Source organism: Lygodium microphyllum, chromosome 18 (assembly GCF_053477565.2).
Source record: "Lygodium microphyllum isolate KBCC chromosome 18, Lygodium_microphyllum_v1.1.10, whole genome shotgun sequence".
In the NCBI taxonomy this organism is placed as follows: Eukaryota; Viridiplantae; Streptophyta; class Polypodiopsida; order Schizaeales; family Lygodiaceae; genus Lygodium; species Lygodium microphyllum.
In genome coordinates this window covers 39,289,654-39,311,949 of record NC_141152.1, presented here as the reverse complement: position 1 = coordinate 39,311,949, position 22,296 = coordinate 39,289,654, and the positions used below count along the sequence as shown (strand labels likewise).

Genomic DNA, 22,296 nt, shown 5'->3' with positions numbered 1-22,296 from the left:
CTCTCACAATCACTTTCACTACAAGAGAGAGAGAGAGAGAAACTTTTGGTGTAAAAAGAAGTTTGATTTAATTAAAAAAGGGAGAGGGAAAAGAGAGAAAGCCTAGGCCCTACACATGGGGGAGGGGGATTTGATTAAAAAAAGGGAGGGCAAAGAGAAAGGGAGAGATTACATGTGTGAGAGAGGGGGTTTTAATAAAAAAAAATGCAAATTTGGAAATGGAGTAAGTTTGGGATTTCGGAAGCCCTCTTCTCGAGGTTCGGGACTTCTCACATAATCAACTATAAACCAACATCGATGTGACATTCTAGTAGTAAGGTTACTAAATGTAGTACTGATATAGTCAATGATAAACTAACATCGATGTGACATTCTAGGGTTTTGAAGATAGAAGGGGCCCCCATTAAAAGTTGTATTGTACAAAATTTTCAATGCAAAAAGTACATACTTACAACATCAACCAAATGTTAGATGGTTGGGTCCTCACAAGTCACTAGTCTAGTCCTCACATAGCTTTACTGAGTAAGATATATTAGTTGACCCAGAAAAGGGCTCCGAGAGAGGAAGGGTAAGACCAAGCTTTGAGAGAGTAATTAGAAAGAAAGGCCAAGTCTTCAGGGCCAAAGTCTGATTTTGCTTTTCCTCACCAGTTAATGTTTTAGACTCGTGCACCACACCTAAAAGGTACATTGTAAATATTTCATCGATAGTACTATCAAATTATTTACGCATTTTAAAGCCATATTCAGTCTATTTATTTTTGGGGGAGCTCTTTTTCTTTCTTTTTTGCATGGAAATATTAGTTTTTGGGTGCTTTGTTTTTTCCTTTTTTTGCATGCAAGAAAATGGCCACCCTAAGAGTGAATTCGATTGACTGTATAGTACATGGCGCTGCTGCGGCGCTGATCACCATCATCATCAGGATTCCGCATCGCCTTTTGGGCAGTTCCCGAAGAGAGCCGCACCTGCAGAACAGGAAGAGCACATTTCCTAATTTAATGGCCCTCGAGGAAGTTTCCCCCAAATCTCTGTGCGTGCCTTTTCATGAGTCTGTTACATGCTGATCCATTACACACACACACACGCAGTGTCACCTCCCTGCTATCCTCTGCCCCAGAAGAGCCTGGCATACAAGCAGCAGGAAGTAGCCCAGCATGTCTTCCCCAGAATCCGCAGATCCCTACAAACAAGACCTGCTTCACACCCCCTCATGGGTCATCGCCTCTGTCTGCACCGTCTTCATCCTTTGCTCTCTTATTGTAGAGCGTGGAATCTTCTTCATTGGACATGTAACCGTCTTGTGCTCCTCTTCTTCTAATCTCTTCTTCATTTCACAAACTTCCACCTGTGCGAAAAGGGGCTGTCTTCCCTTGCTTTTCCCTATTGTGTTCAACATCATGAGGTTTTGCGCGGGAGGTACCTTGTACCTGGCTGGATGCGGTTGGGGGCAAGGGGCTAGCATGAGCTTTTGCTCGGGAGGCACCCTATACCTAGCTAGGTGTGGTCAGGAATGGGTGGCTGCCAGCCCCCTGTTCTGCTCAGGAGGCACTGCACACCTAGAAAGGTGAGGTTCGGGGGCAGGCTACCCAGAACCGCCACCTAGCTACGTATGTATCTCTCCCTCGCAGAAGCTCATGATGTTGTTGTAATTCACAATAAGAGAGTATAGATATGCAAATTATAGTGTTATTGAATTATTCTCATTCTTGGGCTTACACTTTACAAAGTGCTTTACTCATAACCCACTTTCATGCGGTGTGATTGATGTGGGTTCTGTCACGTGGGGTATGGCTATCTGCTTCCTTAGTCATTTGAGTTGGGTTGTGAAGAATTTCTTCCTCTTCAATTTTCTCTTCAGTGGAGTATGCTGTGGGCTATGGTGACTGTTTTATTTCTTTGTAAATTCCCTGTGCTTTTTTCTTTTTTGCAGGTCCTCACCAAACATAAGCAAGCAGCCCTTTCGGAAGCGCTCGAGAAGATCAAAGAAGGTGCACTTTAGCATTGTGTTTGATCATGTGGCCTTGGTGCTAGAGCAGGACTTAGAACCGGAGTGAATCATTTGCATTTGGCTGGCTTGCGCGTCCAGCACGTATGCTTAGCCCTGATCACAGCTGTCTTTCTTCCATTATATGCAGAGCTTATGCTTATGGGGTTTATTTCCTTAGCCCTCACTGTTGGGCAAAGAAGTGTCACTAAAATCTGTATCCCTGCCAGCTGGTCAGAAGTAATGCTTCAATGCAGCAAGTCCAATCACAACGTGGAGCACCAGATTGGATCGACTATTCATGAAGAAGGCACAACCAGCTCTTCAGCTTGCGCTGAGGTAAATGTATTACACGTTGCAAAGGAGAATGAAAGATAGGTGCACATTGCACTGGGTTCTGTGTTTCTCAATAATGTGCTGCTTCTGATGTGCCGAATTTTCGTACATATTGCACTGGTTGTGCACATGCCAATACATTTTGATTTTGTGTCTATTTGCACTGGGTTGTGTGCTTCTCAATGTCTCCTGTTTATGGTGCTGTAAAGTGTTTTATGGTTTTAGTCACAAATGCAGGTCTTTCTGCTCATTCATGATTGCCTGGCAGACACTAGAAAACCTATTCCTGGACAAATAAGACAAGTTCGGATCTCAGACAGCAACCATAGCAAAAAGTGAAGCATCTCACGTTAATGCATATAACTAGATGCAAAGCGCCCTTACAATATCTTAATTGCTTCTTGTTCACAGCATAATAATCTCTTCCATGACACAAAATTTCAAGTTTATGATTCCATATGCTACATTGATGGGAGCTCTGTCTAGTCAGTCTCAATAATTGAATAGAGAGCATGCCTTAGGTCCATTTACTGAACATAGATCCCTAGCCTCTTCAAGATAATTAGTCCATGTCTTCCTTAGCAAATGTGGAGGCCATTATATCTCTCTCAAAGGCATGTGGAAATCATCACATTCCACTCTTGAATGTCAAAACCATCACATATCCTAAGAATATGAAAGCCATCTAATCCACCTAGGAATTTGTTATATTCCTATTCAATGTATCGTGTCCAAGGCACTCCATAGTGGCAAAACTCCATGCTTCCCCAAAACAAAGTATAGTGGACCTATCACCTCATTATTTGTTAAGCATTTGAAATGCACTCTATATGAAAGGCTTTTATTCTCAAGGTCACATTTGATATGCATATTGTGCATTTTCCCTTGTATGTCGAAAAAGTATGGTAGATGAACCATATGGTATGGAACAAACTATTCTGCAATTGGTTCTCATAGTTTTTGCTTTGAAATTGTCATGTCTTCCTTAGCAAATGTGGAGGCCATTATATCTCTCTCAAAGGCATGTGGAAATCATCACATTCCACTCTTGAATGTCAAAACCATCACATATCCTTAGAATATGAAAGCCATCTAGTCCACCTAGGAATTTGTTATATTCCTATTCAATGTATCGTGTCCAAGGCACTCCATAGTGGCAAAATTCCATGCTTCCCCAAAACAAAGTATAGTGAACCTGTCACCTCATTGTTTGTTAAGCATTTGAAATGGACTCCACATGAATGGCTTTTTTTCTCAAGGTCACATTTGATATGCATATTGTACATTTTTCCCTTGCATGTTGAAAAAGTATGGTAAATGAACCATATGGTATGGAACAAACTATTCTGCAATTGGTTCTTATAGTTTTTGCTTTGAAATTGTTCCCAAATTTGAGACTAGATGCCATTCTTTTATTTTAGCACTTTGAGAGTGTTGCATGGCCTTTTTGTTTGTTCCTAAATGCCTCAAACATCCAAGGTTTGGACTTTAAATTGCAGGGTAAAGTCCCTTTCATCCTTTTAGAGGGTATCCATCAGTTGCACATTTTACTGTTTACTTTGGTGGTTGTCCATGTTGTCTACAGTGTGATGATTATGGCACTGGGGATGTACAAAGTAAGTACCTTCATCTCATTAAACTTGCACTTTTAAAAACATGCCTTTTTATCTGTATTCTCAACATTTGAGTCAATATTGAAGGTACACCAATGGAAGGCTTGGGAAGAACGTGCCAATGAAGCTGAGGCTTTGAGCTCCCATGGTGAGATGAATCACATCTTTTGTCATTTGAATAATAGCTTTTACATGCTAAGTTGCACATGGAGTTGCTTCCAATCAGCATGAGATAGTAGGTATGATGAAAGCACCACTAAAGTTGAAAGATGAAGTCATTCTAAGAGATGGTAAACAAGACACTTCCTTCATAAATTCAGTTTCATAGGGCTAAACATTGTTGAAATTTTGACATCGCAATTTCTCAAGTCGGCACCACTTTATAGATCAGATCTCAGCTCAGTAGCAAAGTAGTCCGAGTTAGCTTTTCCAGATAATTCAGTAAGTTGTGAGTAGATTGTCCAACACATCTTAGATGTAATGTAGGAAATGCTGTATTAGTTCTAGCGATTTTAGTGGAACAATGCAGCCATTCCCTCTTTCTATTCTAGCCATTTCTAGATTTTAGACTAATTTGAACCGAAGACTCAATTCCCAACTTTATCAATTTATAGAGTCATCTCTAGATTGAAACAATAGTTGATAGTTGGTATTTGGGTCAGCTCTCTTGCATTAAAACTAGATCTTAGCTCTTTGTGCAATCATCCTCTTCTCCAATAATGAGAGAGTTCTAGACATTAGCAATTCAAGTAGGTAAGCTTGCAATGAGGCTAAAAGATTGTGAGACGTATAGATGAGTTGTGAGCAGCGAGATAGAGAACTGAAAGTGTACGACAAACGCAACAAATTGTAGAACTCAAGACGAAGATAACTCTGTGATGAATGAATGAATGAATCAAATTGTATGCTGAATATGGTGCAATGGACCTCTAATCTTTGTGTCTCCAAGGGCCAAGGATGAGATAAGCTGAAAGAGTAGTCAGAGACATCGATGACTGCTCTGAGAGTATTTTGTATTGTGAATGGATCCCAAAGTGTAGTAGCAGTGTGCGATGATGTTTGAGTGAAGGTGGAAGCAGCGTAGTCAGCCCAGATTGCTGAAAATACAAATCTAGCTCAGTGTATGACGACATTAGCTGATTGATAAAGTAGTGATGACTAAGTGGCAAAAAGATAGCTTGCTGATTTGGGGTGCACTTAACCTATTGTCAAAACTAAACCACTTGAAAATAATAATAAGCTAGCATTAATGTGTTGGGATTGGTTTAAGGAGACTTTATAATGGGTTAATGAAAATCCTAAAATTAGTGGCTCAAGTCCCCCTCTCAAGCCCAAACGGATTGTGCTAGAGACGGAGTGAAAGTTATGTCTTCACTCTCTTTTCATTACTTGAAAGGTCCCACTCCAAAGCAACTAGTTCAACACTCCAATGGTGCTCCTTGGTTGCCCAAGAACCTACCAAGACTATAGAGACAAGGAAAAAGTTCTTATAAATAGTCGATTTTTCTTTTTGTTGATGGCTAGTAATGACATTAAGAGGGGAAAAGTTACATCCTCCGTAAACAAAGGCCATGCAAGGCAAGACATGGGTGATGAAGTATGGAAGAGGTACTGATGAGGTGTATGGTGATGGGAATGATGAGGTACATGTTGCACACTACCATGATACATTGTGAAACTAGCCTTCCTTCTTCGAAAGGGTGGTGAATGACTTGATTATACACTTAATACATCAATCAATAAATTGACATAAATTAAAGTATAAATGTTATTGATTAATCTTGGATAGTAGACTCTTGATTGGCCCCAAAAATTGGTGCCCCTCGTGGTATCTCTTTAATTACCATTGCAATTGGAAGTACATTGTGATTGCTCCGATTTTCTTCAAGTAGACTCTTTAACCATTTAAATTAATTTCAGAATTAATAACTCTGAAAATTAATTTAATCCTTTGTCCTTGACTAGAATAAAAGTGCCCATCCACAATTAAATTGGCCAAGCCATTTTGACTCCCAAGTTGTCCTATGCATTTATTGGTCCTTGAATTGGGAGTATTTAATTAATTAATGCCTAGTTCTTAATGGTACCATCGACATTTATCGATCAATTAAATGCCCTAGGCCAAAATTGGCACCATACAACCGCTAGTACTCGACCAATATAGCTTATTACAAATTTTGCCTTTGACACTCATTGCAAACTTAAGGTCCTTGGCTTGTCATTGTGACCTCATTGACTTGCACACCACGTGCATATCACATGTGCATATTTGATAGATGATGGCACAAATTGTAGGCATATGGTGTATAGCTCAAGTGAGACATGTAAACAAAAGGTATAGTGATGCATATTAAAATATTGGTTGAGAATGGAGATTGAGCATGCAATGTGTGGCCTAGTATTAATGAGCCATAACGGCTTCCTCACTATCGATCAGTAGGTATGCTTGTTGTAGAATTGTGCATGAGAATCTTTCATGAGCTTCACAGTAGATTCTAGAGGTTTGATAACTGACTATGTCTTGTGTGAATAATGTTGATCCACTAACAGAAGGATATAGTTTTGTTGGGATACAAAGATAACCCTCTCATGTTGTACAACCTCCCACACCTAGAAAATAGGATAAGAGACCAAGATCGGTCATCTCAAAAGTAGAATGGAGCTATGTCTTGAGATGTGCAATAGTAGTAGCATTAGATCTCGTGATCAAGAAATCGACATATAATAGCATGTAGTTAAACCCCTTTGGAGTAGTCCTAAGATAAAGATTTGGGTCATATGGGTTAGAATGGAAGTCGTGATTGCAAAAGACAATATCCGTCCTATGAAACCAAGAGTACAATGCTTGCTTCAGCATGTAAAGGAATACTTGAGCACCAAAGGTAAATAAAAGTTTACAATAGAATACAAAGTGATAATGGAAGAATATAGAGGTGAAGAGTAACTTAGGGACAATGAACATTGAAGAATGAAGAATAAATAAATCCAATGCTCAATGCAATAAACACACCATGCAAGAGTGAATACAAAGCCTTGAATGAAAGGACCAAGATAGAGAGATGATCTGGAGAGTGTGTTGTACTCAATGGATCTTGAAACTTAGTAGATAGCCTTTGTATATGATCAGCAGTTGCAAATGCAGTTTGGGCTGTTGAACTTGCTTGAATTAGGCTAATTAGAGGCAACGGTAATAGGGCGGTCTTTGCATAGGCTGGAAAATGACAAGGTTGTAGTAGAAAACACAAGTCAAGCTGCAAATGCAGGGCTGGCTGTAGAGATGATTGCTCTTGAGCAAGCAAGTGTTGGGTGGCAGCACAAAGAAGTAAACAGAGTTGTTTGATTGCTAGTTTGGTGATTGCTCACGTGAAGAAGATGGTTGAGCTGATCAAGGTGGCAGCTAACAACACTAAATGTAGGGTTTTGACAGTTGATGGCAATAGCTACAAGGGGGGTGCTTGAAGGTTGAGGATTGGTTGCACCATGAATTGAGATATCCACCAAGGAGGGGTGTAGATATCAATGAAGATTGGGTGCTAGTTGGTGGAGAATTTGCAAAATAGGAATATGTTTGAGTGGTGGGCAGCCTTCTATTTATGGATGTGGATCCTCCCAAAATTAGGATTTTGACTTATGAGATACGGACATTCTTTGGAAAAGTTTAGTAGTTTAATGTGAAGTTTGGTAATTTATTGTTTTGGGGTTGTTTTAAAGAGTTAATGGAAATTTTTAAGTCTAGAATGTTGGTTTTTAACTCAGCACCCCCCCTTAGGCTCAAAATTGGTACCCAGGAGATTGCGAAGCATAGTTCAACCCATAACACCCTGAGGTGTCCCACTTGTTGAGCCTATCAGAGGACATCGTAGTTTGTGGCCTTCCTTTACCATCTCCTCGGTGTCATCTCCCCCACATCTAGCTATAGCTTTTCATTTGTGTTTTGCATCCCAAAAGCATCTCCACCAGTAGAGGTGTCACCTCTTCCACATCTGGCGTCACCTTGGCATCTGCATTTGGTAGTTTGGAGGGCTTCTCACAACTTGGTGACATCTTCTCTAGCTTGGTATCAGATTTCTGCATCCAGACGTTAGTCTGCACTAGTTGGCATCATCATCCACTTTGCATTTGTCATCATTAGACATCGTCTCCTCATCAGGCGTCATCATCTCTCCCCTGTTGTTAGCATTTTGGCTACTCTCCTTGTGTTTGATAGCTCCGACACACTTCAGGATTTACGTTTGGTGCCAAGGCCATCTTTCTAGCGTTCGAGGATTGCACTTCACTTCCTCGACAGTTAGTGATTACCTTCCTTATTTTCAATGGCATTTGAGGATTGCAGTGTCCTCCCTTGAGAGTTGTGCTTCACCTTCTAGTGCTTACTTTGATAGCTTGCTGCATGGAGGATTGCATTTTACTCCCTTCGTAGTGCAAATTTCCACAGGTGTTGTTGTTTGAGTCAGACACGATAGTGCAATCATCTTCTTATAGCATGATTCAATGTAGCATTATCGTGTTTTTGTGTTCTTGAGTTTCTCCTCTCTCAACGTTTGTTGTACACATTTTGTGTTTCTCCTCGCAAACCCTACCGTCCCTTTGCATTGTTACATGTCTTGACACCTCCCATTAGGGAATTATAGAAAGGGTATATGTTGGTTGCCTAGTGGCCTCTACCAAGACTATAGAGGCAATGGTTATCTTACCTTGAGAGCCCAAAGGGTCTTCCTAGAGAGACCAAGGCATTGAATAAAGGGTGCTCATTGGTTGTCTAGTGGCTAGTAAGGATTTACAAACGTGATGAAACCGCTTTCAACTTTTTTTTGGTTTGTTTGTTTTTGCTCTTTAAGTATTTGTGCCCATGGGAAGAATAAGGGATTGTCAGATTTAACATCACAAAAATAGAAATCTATCCTAACCAACCTGTGGGTGTCAATGATAAAGAAATTATTTAAGTATGTGCTAAATACTTCAAGAGGAAAAATATTGCCATAGAGACTACCATGTGAGCTATTGCGAATATGGTGGAACCAAGTTGACCACTCTTTGATGAAGGAAAATTGATACGTATGCAACGATGCATATTTACAAGAATAAAATACCTATGTATGGGGTAATACAAGGGGCAATGCAAAATGCCATGCTTAAGCAAAATGCTATACAAAGGTGCCACTTGGATAGTTCCCTCTTAGGGGAATCGTTCACTTGCCCAAGCACCCTATTAGATTAGTAATTTCAAGATGCAAATGGATGAATATACAAAGGTATGTAGGACCAAGACCTTGTAAGAAACAAGAGAAGAATATCACCCCCTCTTACCATTGGATGGTGGAAGGAGAAGAAAGCATCTCCTTACCCCAAGATATTGATGTTGATTGGATAAAGGACCCAAAGAAGAGAAGTGAGGTCCATATCTAGCTAAAAACTTGTGAAATGGATGGCCTCCAAGGTCGCTTCAAGGAAGGTGAGAATTGCGCCTAGAGTATGAAGCCCCATCAAGGGAGGACAACAAAGATAAGGAGTGCTGAACGATCCAAGTCTTTGCTCTAATCAAACTAGTAGGTCCTATGGGGGTTAGTGACAAATTGAAAATACAAATAAGTAGTAAAAGCAAACCAAGGGGCAAATTGGTTTTAAGGCTTGTTGGTCATTTATGACAAGAAGAGGCAATTGGAGAACGAAAGAGATTTAGGGAATCTCATTGTATTCCATCTAGATTGCAGTTTAAGATTAAAAATAATCGCAAAGGGGTGCTAATTTTGGGGCCAATAGGTTGTCCATTGTCCAAGATTAAATGGTAACATTAGTATTTTCAGTTTATGTGAATTTCATGCTTGATGCAATTGTTGATTAATTAGGTCATTACCACCCTCTCTTAGAAGGAAGGTTGGTTTCAGCTAACCAGGCTTTAATCCCAGAGGAGAGTTACTTTGCTTCTCACTATCAGACTCAATCTTGGTATTGTTCTTTTCACCACCTTGCTTTACCTTTTGGAAGGTCAAGGTCCCCTGTGAATGTAAAATTGATGTTTCTTATGAAATTCAAGAACAACCTTGCAAAACACTAGAGTTGATATTCAAATTCATAGAAGGTGGATAACTGAGGTTGTGAGATTCCTTGTTGGAAAAAGTTCAAATATTTTTGTGGCAGTTCGTTCATAAACAATATGACTTGATCAATAGCTGACTTGGGTAAGCCTATGGTGGCAATTTCAACAAGCAATCATTGATGCTTAGCCAATTTGATAGTCAAATCAGCCTTCTAAGTGATTTTGAATTCTTGAAGTCCATGGTCAAGGTTGATACATCGTGTATGATTACAAGCCGTGTAGTGGTTGATCAGATGTGCCCAATGCTTAGATGTAAGGTCAAATTGATGAAGTTGGGAGTGAAATTCAGGCATAAGACCTTGCATCAACTTAGCTATAGCTATAGCATATGTTTGCTCTCCCAAAAGCAAACTACCTCATATGAGAACCAACAAGGTTTAGGATATGATTCTTGCCCTTGAACAACTTTCCATAAGCCTTGAGTAATCCAAGACATGCTACATCAAATTAGACCAAATGGTAAAGTTAGACTTATTAAAATGAGTCTTATTTGTAAGTGTGTGCTTGGCTGATGTAGATGGATGGATGGGTATGTGAGGTGGTGGACAGGTGGGTGGCATGGGATAGAAACGTGGGTGACTAGTTGATACATGTGGCATCAAAGTGCTTGGCATGGTGACTCTAGGTGTGTATCCCAAAAGAGGTAATTGACTTAGGGATGGTCCAAATGTTGAAAAGGTGTAGGTGGGCCTGCTTGGTAGCGAGTGACAGGTTGTCCAATTGCGGTTTCGAACTTTCGGGTTTGATTTACCAATGCGGAGGACCCCATTTCTCGCGTGCGGGTCACACATTACACCACCAATAATTTCAATACGAGAGATAACCTTTGCACAAGGTTTACGTCATGTGCGGGAAGTCAATATTCACGGGTGGGAATATTACATCTGATCAACCACTACACGGCTAGGAGGTCGATACCTTCTCCTCGCGTAAGAATAGGAGCTTAATGCACCCGATTTTAAATCGGCGGTTTTAAATCGGGGAAGGCACATAGGAACAAGGCCTATGGACCTTATCCCTTTAGAATCTTCTTAAAGAAGCTTCTAATAGGCTTTTGACTTTCTGGAAACCACGTGGAAGAGAGGGTGACCAATGATGGAAGGAGGGAATGTCGAAGGAAGGAGGAGGTGATTAGGATGATGGTAGGGAAGTATGGCGGCAGCCTTGGCGGCGTTTCTGGTGGCACAGCAGTCGGTGGTCACGGCAGTCCTTGGCGGCGTTTCTGGTGGCGCATCAGTCGGTGGTCACGGCAGCCTTGGCGGCGTTTCTGGTGGCGCAGCAGTCGGTGGTCACGGCAGCCTCCTCCTCCTTCGATTCTCCAACACGCAGCCTTCCCTTCTGCACGACTAGCATCCCCCTCTCAGCACGGCGACGTGTCTCCCCCTCTCAGCACGTAGCGGATGTTTTTATAGGCATGGGGGGGGGGAGAAGGCCTCCACCACGTGGCCCCTTGCATGGTTTCCCCCCCTCCCATGCAGGCCACGACTTTCCTATGTCCCATCCCCCCGCACTCCCTTTTCTCCAGTCGTGCATCGGCTGGGGAAAAAGGGATAAAAATAAAAATAAAAATTGCCTTGAATATTCAAATTGACCCTCCCAAGAGGGTGTTTATGTGAGACTTGCGGTTTCGAACTTTCGGGTTTGATTTACCAATGCGGAGGACCCCATTTCTCGCGTGCGGGTCACACATTACACCACCAATAATTTCAATACGAGAGATAACCTTTGCACAAGGTTTACGTCATGTGCGGGAAGTCAATATTCACGGGTGGGAATATTACATCTGATCCCAAAAGCAAACTACCTCATATGAGAACCAACAAGGTTTAGGATATGATTCTTGCCCTTGAACAACTTTCCATAAGCCTTGAGTAATCCAAGACATGCTACATCAAATTAGACCAAATGGTAAAGTTAGACTTATTAAAATGAGTCTTATTTGTAAGTGTGTGCTTGGCTGATGTAGATGGATGGATGGGTATGTGAGGTGGTGGACAGGTGGGTGGCATGGGATAGAAACGTGGGTGACTAGTTGATACATGTGGCATCAAAGTGCTTGGCATGGTGACTCTAGGTGTGTATCCCAAAAGAGGTAATTGACTTAGGGATGGTCCAAATGTTGAAAAGGTGTAGGTGGGCCTGCTTGGTAGCGAGTGACAGGTTGTCCAATTGCGTAGCCACTTGGGAGATGGGAGAGTAGGGTGGGGGTTGAGAAGCATGGGTGAGATAACCTTGGGTATAGATTTCCATAAAGGCTTGGCTTGGAAAATAAATCTCCACCACTGATGCACCTCCACAATCTGGTTGTGCAAAAGTAGAGGACCTAAAGGGAAAGGATTTGTCCATATTTGAAGATCCCCCAATGTGGTGTGTGGATGGATAGGTGGAATGTTAAATGATGATGTGAATGAAGGTGTAAACATAGTTGTGGATGCAATGGAAGAAGGGTGGGATTGGAAACTGTGGTGTGGAGGGGATAGATGTGAATGGAGATCAATGACTTTTTTGAAATTGAAAAGTAGATGATGATGTACCAACTTCAAACAAGCTACGAGAAAGAAAACTTGAAGGAGGGTTGTCACAAGGACATGACACTTTATTGCTTTGCTTACCATATAATTATAAAGTTAATCAAATATGCAAATGTGTGCAAATGTGATTTGTATGTGTGAAGTGCACGTCAATTATTTCACAGTGTGGGACCCATGACCCTGAGATATCAATTGGTGTCAAAAGCAAAAGTTATAATAAGCTACGCTTGATAGATGCTATGTGATACCAAGTGTTAGAACTTGGCTTAGAATATTTAATTAGCCATTAGTGTCAATGGTGACACTAGAAAATTGGCATTAATTAATTGCTCATTTCTTGTTTCGGGCTAATGATTGCTTAGGATCACTTGGGTGATAAATTGGCATAGCCAATTTAATTTTGGTTGGTTAGATTATTTTTCTTGGGCATAGAAATAATTATTAAAATAATTTTCAAAATTTAATGGCTTGGATAATGCTGGAAATTCAGTTTAGAATTTTGGGGCCAACAGGCTGTCCAATGTCCAAGATTAAGTGGTAACATTTGCATTTTCAGTTTATATGAATTTTATGCTTGCTGTAATTGTTGGTTAAGTAGGTCATTACCACCCTTTTGGAGGAGAAAAGCCAGTTTCAAGGGTTTACCTAATTTTTTCTTATATGCAGCTCTTCTTGTGTTTACATACAAGTATCTGTCCTCTTCAAAACTTAGACTTGTGTGAGTAGATTAGATTTCCTTCATCTTAAATATTACCTATGTCTTGCATGGAAGTAGGAACATAAGAAGCAGAAATAGAAGTAAAAGCTCATGTATCTAACATGGGAGTGGAAGGAGGAGTGTATGAAGGTTTGTACTCCTGTCTATTTCTCCAATAGGATGGCTAGTCCCATGTGGAGGTTTTGTCCTTCTTGCAAAAACATTAGACATGTGCACTAAATCTAAGGGTAAATAATCAATGTTACCTTCTAGTCATTGTTGGGCTCAATGCATAAAAATCAAATCATATTTGGCTCGTGAAATCTCATGTGATCTGTAAGCACCATGGTAGTTAGATATTTCTCCTCCTTCATTGGAATCTCACGGAGCAAGTTGAGAGACCCACTTGCTTGATTCTTGGCAAAGGTTGTTTAGGAGGTTGAAGCAGTGAGGATGAGTTTGAGGCCATCCTCCCTTGAAAGTTCTTTGTTTGTGATGTCAAGCTTTTAGATCAAGGCTTAGGTTTCTTTAGAGAGTACCTAGCTTTGCTACCATGTAAAGAAACACTCAAGCACCAAAGAAACAAAATTATATGAAAAAACACAAGTGATAATGGAAGAACATAGAGGTGAAGAGTAACTCAAAGTCAATGAACACTGAAGAACGAATACTTAATAAATACAATGCTGAATGCAAATAACATACTATACAGAAGTGAATACAAATCCTCAAACTCTTGTGTCCCTAAAAGGAACAAGGTAGAGAGATGAGGCAGAGAGTGTGTTGTACTTTGAACGGACCTGAAACATAGCAAGCAGCCTTCGTATGTGATCATCTGCTGCAAATCGAGATCAGGGTGATGTATTTGTCCAGATCAGGCAGCCTGCACAGAGTGGAAAACACCAGGGCAACAGCAAAAAACGCAGATCAGGCTGGAAATGCAGGACTGGCTGCAAAGGTGACTGCTCTTAGCAAGCAGAAGGTATTGGATGGTAGCAAACAGCTGGTAAATGCAGCTGACTGCCTGCTAATCTAGCAACTGTTTGCAGATAAGATGACAGCTCCGGAGCATCATAGTGCTGATGACAACAGTTGCTAGGGGGCGCCTCAGGCTGGAGGAGGGTTGGCTGCACCATGAATTGAGGTATTAGCCACAAGAGGTGTAGACAACAGTGGAGACTAGGCACCAACTGGTGGAGAATCTGCAAAACAAGGATAGGGTTTAGTGGTGGGCAGCCTTTTATTTGTAGATGTGGATCCTCCCAAAATTAGGGCATTGGTATATGGAATATAGACATTCTCTAGGAAGGTTTGGTAATTTTAATGTAAAGTTTGATAATAATAAATATACTGTTTCGGGGTTGCTTTAGAGAACTAATTGTATGTTTTAAGTTTGTAATGCATTTCTTAGCTCAACACAACCGATAAGAAAATTTTTGTACGAAAAGATCTTATGAAAAAGTGAATTCGGGTAGCTGCTCCACATAGACCACCTCATCCAAATATTATTTAGAAAGGCACCTTTGACGTCCATCTAATAGATCAACCATTTATGGTGAGAGGCCAATGCAAGAAGCAATTGAAAAGATGTCAATTGTGTAGTCATTCCACTGCTTCTTCATAGTCTATGCCATGTTTTTATTTGAAATCCATGCTCCACAAGGCAGGCCTTATATTTATCCAAAGCTTCATCAACTTTGATTTTAGTGTGAAAGATTTGTTTTGTCCCAATGACCTTGTGGTTTGGATGCTCCACCAAGGTCCCAGTTTTATTTTGATCAATGCTCTCTAGCTCCTCCATGGCCGATTGCCACACGAGGTGCTTTAGACCTTGTAATCTCAGAATGCACTATGTAATCTATCGTAAAGATGATTAAGCGAAGCCTACTGGATGTTCTCGGCCCCTTTGTGTTGGAATTTCTTGGAAGGATTCTTGGATCCCACATGGTTTGCTGGTCCCATTTAGGTAACGGGTTTCTAGGAGGGAGCTATGAACTCTACAGGTTGGTTAGGACTTAAATTGAGACGACACAATATTAGAAGTGTAGACTCAAAAAGATAGATGGAGAGGGCTGTACACAATATTAGAAGTGTAGGGGGTTGTATGATGTCCCTCTCAACAAAGAAAACATCTTTTCGAACTAGGATGGGGTTCATTTGGGGATGGTATAATTCATATGCCTTGGCTTTGAAAGACTAGCTTGTGAAAAATTAAAATCAAGAGCTTTGCTCTAAGCATGAGCTTACCCATCTTGTCACCAAGAGTATGCGTATATGCATGACTCCCAAAGACGTGAAGGTGGGGAACAGACGGTAGAGTATTGTTGAATTCCTTCAAAGGTGACCTGTGAGGAATCGTTGCTATTAGGAACCTATTTGGAAGGTACACTGAAGTATTAACACCTTTTGGCCAGAGGCCCTTACAAGGAATCTCTAATGCAAACATCATGGAGTGTGCCACGCTTATCATGGTCTGGTTTCTACGCTCTTGTGGGAGACTAACTTACTAACGTTATTACTCCTCAATATCCCTATGCAGACACCCATTTGATTTTGTACAAGATGAACCCATGTTGAGAAACATATGGCGGCTTTAGATTTTCCTATCACTTTGCGTAGAGTTATATAGCAAATCCATTATCCACCAACTAGGCCTCAGCTTTGTGCCAAATTGGCCAAGTGAAGTGCTAGATTTGAATGTAGTGTGTCGGCATTCGGTGTCAGTTGGAATGCCACTACTAAGCAAATCATAGGTTGAGTTATATGTCAAATGGAATAACTAGAAACTATCCACATCGCCATTGCATTTCAGATTACATGGATTACATATATTTCTTTAAACCTTTGATAATGTGGACAGCAGTGGAGATAGAATCTTCTGTCTATCACTGTAGCATTATGGATTTCCCATAGGCTCAGAAAGTGCTTACTTTGGGTTATTACTATTTTGCCCAATGGAGATTAATTCATATATGATTTCAGTCAAATGCCTCTCCTTACAGTCAGCATAGAGTGTAGGATTGGCACATTGGATGGCATGACGGGAAACTTGTGCTTTGTCTTTGCTGCGGCTTGCCTTCACTTCGGCATTGATCAGAGTCCCTTTGTAAATGGAAAAAAGGAGTTTCAAAACAGACATTTAAGTTGCCACTTGAAGAGAGACTCTAGTTATGGAGATATATGCTTGGCATTTCTTCCTTCAGGTTCTATGATTGCTAAACGAGTGCACTTGCTACCTGTCATTGATTTCATGTAGCAACTGGGGCTATGTCTCACAGCTTTTGGCATTGTCAGCATATGCAGGTGCTCATTTATCATGTATCCTGATCTCTTAGGCTCCACATTTGATCCAGTTGGTTTGGCAACTCTTTTTGGCTGTCAGGTTTTCTACCTATGCTTATGCTCAAATCTTCTCTTGGGTGCAGTTTTGGACTCAGCTTTTGGCAAATTTTAAAGTCACATTTCAGGGTTGACCTCTATATTTTCTGAAAAATCTAACCACTTGTCTTTTGAAGTAACCAGGGGTTTTTATACTTTTACCTTTGTCCTATATGGTGGGTCTTCATCAGAGTAACGGGATTTGATGCAAAAAGAGTGTGTATGCATGTGTGTGGGCACATAAGTACTGCATGATATATAGCATTTTTTGTTTGAAACAAGACTTTCACAAGGAAAAGAAATAACAGTGACTGTGCTTATCGATTCATGTGGTGATATTTGAAATAAGGTCCAATGAGACTTACAAGGGATGTCACATTTGTTCGGAGGCATGCAGCAGGAGTATGGAGTTCAAATTCTTTCTTGGCTTATGTGGTAAGTGCACCACAATCTCTGTTACTCATTGCTTTTATTGCTCAAGTTTCAGTACTCATATTTTTTCACAAGTCAAGAAAAGTAGCTCGTTGAGAGCTGCAATACAATTAGTGAGAGGTACATGCAATGGTTACACAATCATTTATTGATTTTTATCAGTGCCCAGTGTTATCATACTAAAATGCTTGTCAGAGTACAAAATTGATTTTTGTTGACTGACAAGAAGCTTGTGATGTAGGCTGCTTTTTTCCAGCAATTTTTCCATTCAGTATCTGAAACAGATTACTGTACTCTTCGGCATGGTTTTATTAAGGTGCCCTGCTTGGACTGCTTACTTTATGCAATGCATGCGTGTATGAATTATAAAAGTTTCTCTATAAAAGTGAACATTGCATGCATGTATGTTGGATAAAATTCTCTATAAAATGAAAGAGTAGAAAGGGGCCTCCTGTAATTAGAAAGTTGAAATGGCAATGTGGCTCTCAAGTATTTAAATTTGTGCATGAACATACTGCATACTGGCCTGTTACAATGTTCTACGTATACTACAAGCTGATCCGTTAAAATGTTCTGCGTATACTTCATATCTTGTTTCTGAAAGTTCACTGGTTTCTCGTCAATTTCCAAATTCTTAAGCTGCTGATACTTAATGGTTGCAGAAGCACATGCTACGTGCATTCAATTTCCATCGCTATATTCTAGAGACTCTCGAGGATGACTTCAAATATGTTGTGGGCATTAGGTTTGTGCACTCAATCTTTTCTGTAGAGAAATGAAAGGAATAAAAGTTCTTGTGAGTTGGTTTCATTGCACAAGCACCAAAAAGACTGATTTTTGTTAGATGGTCTTTGGGCTCTATCACGTAGGTCAGGTGGTCTTTTTGCTCATACTATCAAGAGTGTTGTCAAATATCAAAATGTTTGTATGTCTTCTGTATCTTCTTTCTAGAAAGGTCTTTTCACTGCTGGGGGAGGGGGTGGCTGGTTGAGCTAATAAGCTTGTAACTTTGGGTAGCCTACGTAGGCTAAAACTTTTCACTCTTTAACAGACAACACTTTCAACCAATGCTTGCAAAGTGAGACATTCAATTTTGTTTTGCAAGTTTTAAATATTTCGGCCTGTTTTAATTAATTTGTGCTCCATGAAGGCCACCTATTCCTGGAGTTAGAGGATATCAGTCCAGCAGTAGGATAAATTACCAAAAACAAAACTCGCGCCTCCTAAGACATACCAATAAGACTGATGGAGGAGATATTTGAGGTTCAAATCTAAGATCAGCCTGTTTGGCTAGCCTGCAGTGGAAATGCAGGCACCGCTTTGCAATGAAATAAGATTAACAAAGCATTAATGAGAGTGATGAAGATCTAATAGCATTGTTCACAACTTTCATTTCTCTATGACCCCCAAGATCAAAGTAGTCAGTGCTTATAAAGGAGATCAGAAGTAATCAATTGTCATAATTCTGAAATGTACATTGTGTGATTTCACAGTCCTATTCTGTGGGGATATACAATCTTCTTGATTCTTGTGAACATAGACGGTATGATACTGTATATTGCTAATGGCTCCTTCACATGGTTGAGTTTAATTCAACATTATTTTCAATGTTTTAACTTGAAATTATTTCAGGTTTGGGGATATACTACTGGGCTTCTTTCATACCTTTAGTGGTACTCACTCTGACTTATCTTATAAATTTAAATTGTCCCAAGTAACGTCTTATATATTTTCAGATGTAAATATATGAGGTCTCTCTTTGACAGATACTTGCATTTTTCCCTATGACCTTTATAGCTATGTAAGAGTTAGATGGGTTGTTACATGGAAAAATATCAAGAAGTTTCCTGACATATTTCACTATTGGAAACCAGCTAGTTCTTGCTGTTGGAACTAAATTACGGCGCATCATCCCTGAGATGGCTGTCCAGATTTATGAGAAACATGCTGTCATAAAAGGCTTGCCGGATGTAAACCCAGCTGATGAATTTTTCTGGTTCAGAAGTCCAAAATTGATCCTTTACATCATCCATTTTATCTTATTTCAGGTTTTAACGATATTTACAGAAATTTTAAAAAGTGTTTCTGCTGTAATTGAGTCATGTATCATCCCTGAACGGTGATTGCCATGGCAGGATGCATTTGAGCTGTCTCTCCATTTTTGGAGCATGGTAAGAATTCCATGTTGTCACGTTCTGAGTGTGCTTGTTTGATTTTTTCTTGAATCTCTCCGAAACTGAGGAAGTATATACAAATTAATTGTCCTACATAACTTCCAGATTTCTGCAAGGCCCTGAATCTTCTCAATGCTCATGTACAATCATTGTTTCTTCACTTCAGTTTACATTTCCGAGTGGTAATTGTCTGTACCAGCATCGTTATCTACTTATTGGACGCCTGATTTTGGGGTGAGATTCGGTTCTTTCCAAGGGTTCTGCTGATTTTCCACTGTTTCTAAAGCATAAGGAACAAAATTTGCAGTAAGTAAACTCAATAATCTCAAGCATATTGACAAACTTCCTCTGTTGGTTTCAGGGTTCTTGCTCAGGTCATATGTGGTTTCGTCATGCTGCCTCTTTATGCTCTCGTGTCACAGGTTCAACCCACTGATAGAACAGTTTTTGTATGCAATACATAACAGTTATGAGCAATGGGACAGTATAGAAGAGGGTCAAACGAACCCTACAGTTCATTAATTTGAGCATAAATCATACTCTTTACATAAAGTCAACTATATGATAGCCATTGTTATATCGCATATGTTTTTCCGCTCTTCCCTGCACTCCTAGTACACCCTCCTGGTGGTTCCTGCTGTCAAGATGTCAATCATTACCTGTCACACACGATATCTATTACAAAATTTGTGAGGACTGGAATTATCTTGTGTTGGAAGACTGAGTTAGCTATCTTGAACTTATGGTTGCCGATACCAACTATTGTGATGCCTTCATTTGAATGCCTTGGCTTTTGTAAACAAATGTTATACCTGACAAGGATCTGTGGGCTTTGCCAGCTGCCCTAGAGTGACATGGGACATTTACTGGTGCATCTTTAGAGCTCCTTGAGATGCAAATTTTGGTGCCAGATTTTGTGATAAACCCTCGGATAGAAGGGCTGGACTTGACCTCACCAGATTGAGACATAGGGACTACACCACAACAAACCAATCATCCATTCACTGCTCTGAAAACTTCAAAAATGCAAAATTTAATCTACCGGTCAAAAGGAAGTTAACTCAGCTGTGCCAAAACGAGCATAAAATGCAGCAGATTTGGTAAGTTGCCAGCAAGGGGAACTCATCAACCAAAAGCAGTAACATAACACTAATGACAGAAAAAATTTAGATGGTTGGGGCAGACCCCATCATAGATGATCTCTGCTTGAGAGATGGTGGAGGGAGAGACTTTTTGTCATGCCAAGAGGGTGTGCTCTGTAATGCTCCGTATGCTGACTGAGAGATTAGGATGCCATGCACCTACAGTTGAGCAATGACATGAGGCTAATTATACAAAATTTGAATGGTTGGGATGGGACCTATCTTATATGATTGATATCTCCATCAGGCTGATGGAGAGATTGGGACGCCATGCAGAGATCTGAGTGCTTCAGCCCCACTGGATTTACTTGTGCTCATTATCATGCCTCAAGACTCGTACATTGAATCAAAATCAACCTTAATCAATTAACACTCCAGCACATGAAAACAGTTCTCCGCTGAAAATCCAACATGTTATGATGCTTTGTTTTCATTCATTGATTGCTTATTCATTGGTTTTTAAAACCCGATAATGGTTATGTGCAGATGGGCTCACAAATAAGAATGACAAAATTGGAGCAGAAGACTGAATTAGCAGACCTGAGATTTCATGATGAGGATGATGAGAGTACTCTGGCCAGGGGCAATGCTGACTTATTTCAAGAAATGCAATCTGGGGATGGGAATGCAGAGGCAAATGTAGACAGAAGTGCTGGCATTGGTACAGAGGCACAGGCAGATCTGGAGGATGGTGATGTAACAGGAGCAACAGGGTCAGCGAAAGACGAAGGAGGCATTTGTTTGCACCGCAAGATGAGCTATGTCGAGAGAGTTGCAAGAGGTGTTCAAGGGATTAGTTATCATACACTTACTCCTCCAAATAATGACTGTAAAGGCAAATTGTAAACACAAATTTCCATGTGGATTCATAGACCAGCTTTCTCCTCCCTCTTCCCTCTGATACATCATACTCCTAGGTCTAACAAAGCTATTAAAGAGCAAGTGATATAGAGCTAGCCATATCTAGAGGACAAACATCCCATAATGGTTTGTGTTCCATTGCCAGTTTTTTGGCCGATCTATCGCGATGTGGCACTTCTTGAATTCAAGGTGGTGCGACTTATGCCTGCACAAAATATCCAACAATTTTGGGTCAGTATTTCTCAACTGTCTCTCTGTCTCTCTCTCTCACTCTGCCTTTCATTGCAATCATGGGTTCCCTTTTGTCCTTGACTAACACACCTCTGGCCTTGATCATCAACATTGGCAACAACTATCTTTGTGAGAGTAAGCCCCTGACAAAGTTTTGTTAACTTGGGGGCAGCTATTGAATGGCTTAGATGACTTAAAGTACAGGCTGTAGCAGACAGGACAGTTTTGGTTTGCTGAAATCTGCTATGGAATGGAATGTTGTTGATAGCATATGACATGCTCTGAGGGTTCTTTGGGACCTAACAAAGTTTCACTATGACTTATGTAAAGAACTTGTATAAAGAGCACAGTTGATTGGATTTTTGATCCAGAACATTCTCATCAAAGGTATCCTGCTCATCTAGGCTACTTAACCACCCTATTCTTTTTCTATCTCTTCACCTACACAATTGTTATTACAAGGATGCATGGAAAAGATAGTAATGTGAAAACCTATTGATGCAACAATCTTTGCCATTCTATTCTAAAAGGTTGGAAAGAATCCTTGAAAGCCTTTGATGAGTACTTTTGAACTCTAGGCACGTCCCTTGGTTGCATGGCCAATTCAATCTTCTCTCCTAGGTTACATAGGGCCTTTTGTACATCCATTAAAAAGTAAAACTATTAATTGCCTTATAGTAGAGTTTGTTATGAGTCGAGCCCATCTTTCTCTCTTGTGGATAGTAGCTTTGCATGTTGAAAGGCACCCCATTGGGCCTTGAATCACTATTGTGCATGTACATACACAACATACCTAACCAACTATGTTGTCACTTTGGGG

The 22,296-nt window shown here is 40.4% G+C and overlaps 1 protein-coding gene across 4 annotated transcripts; it reads left to right on the top strand.

The window, feature by feature from the left end:
- Positions 1-848: 848 nt before the first annotated feature.
- On the top strand, positions 849-22,076 carry LOC148020772 (MLO-like protein 9). 4 transcript variants are annotated; one of them, XM_087698584.1, is made up of 15 exons: positions 852-1,289; positions 1,931-1,988; positions 2,136-2,323; positions 3,820-3,936; positions 4,021-4,081; positions 16,986-17,071; positions 17,310-17,384; positions 17,731-17,813; positions 18,562-18,611; positions 18,701-18,741; positions 18,943-19,116; positions 19,204-19,239; positions 19,409-19,476; positions 19,604-19,664; positions 20,871-22,073. In XM_087698584.1, the coding sequence occupies exons 1-15, from the start codon at positions 1,155-1,157 to the stop codon at positions 21,228-21,230; spliced, it is 1,593 nt and encodes a 530-aa protein (XP_087554710.1). In that variant the 5' UTR covers positions 852-1,154; the 3' UTR covers positions 21,231-22,073. The 4 variants fall into 4 exon arrangements, with proteins under 4 accessions (XP_087554711.1, XP_087554710.1, XP_087554714.1 ...); XM_087698588.1 differs by lacking the exon at positions 852-1,289 and adding an exon at positions 1,308-1,607 and having other exon boundaries at positions 1,931-2,089; positions 2,215-2,323; XM_087698587.1 differs by lacking the exon at positions 852-1,289 and adding an exon at positions 1,309-1,607 and having other exon boundaries at positions 20,871-22,072.
- The last annotated feature ends 220 nt before the right edge of the window (positions 22,077-22,296 follow it).

Coding starts and splice junctions, on each gene's coding strand:
- LOC148020772 (XM_087698584.1), top strand. CDS start 1,155: ATGTCTTCCCCAGAATCCGCAGATCCCTACAAACAAGACCTGCTTCAC. Junction 1,290..1,930: donor GAATCTTCTTCATTGGACAT/GTAACCGTCTTG, acceptor TCTTTTTTGCAG/GTCCTCACCAAACATAAGCA. Junction 17,072..17,309: donor ATTCTTTCTTGGCTTATGTG/GTAAGTGCACCA, acceptor CTTGTGATGTAG/GCTGCTTTTTTCCAGCAATT.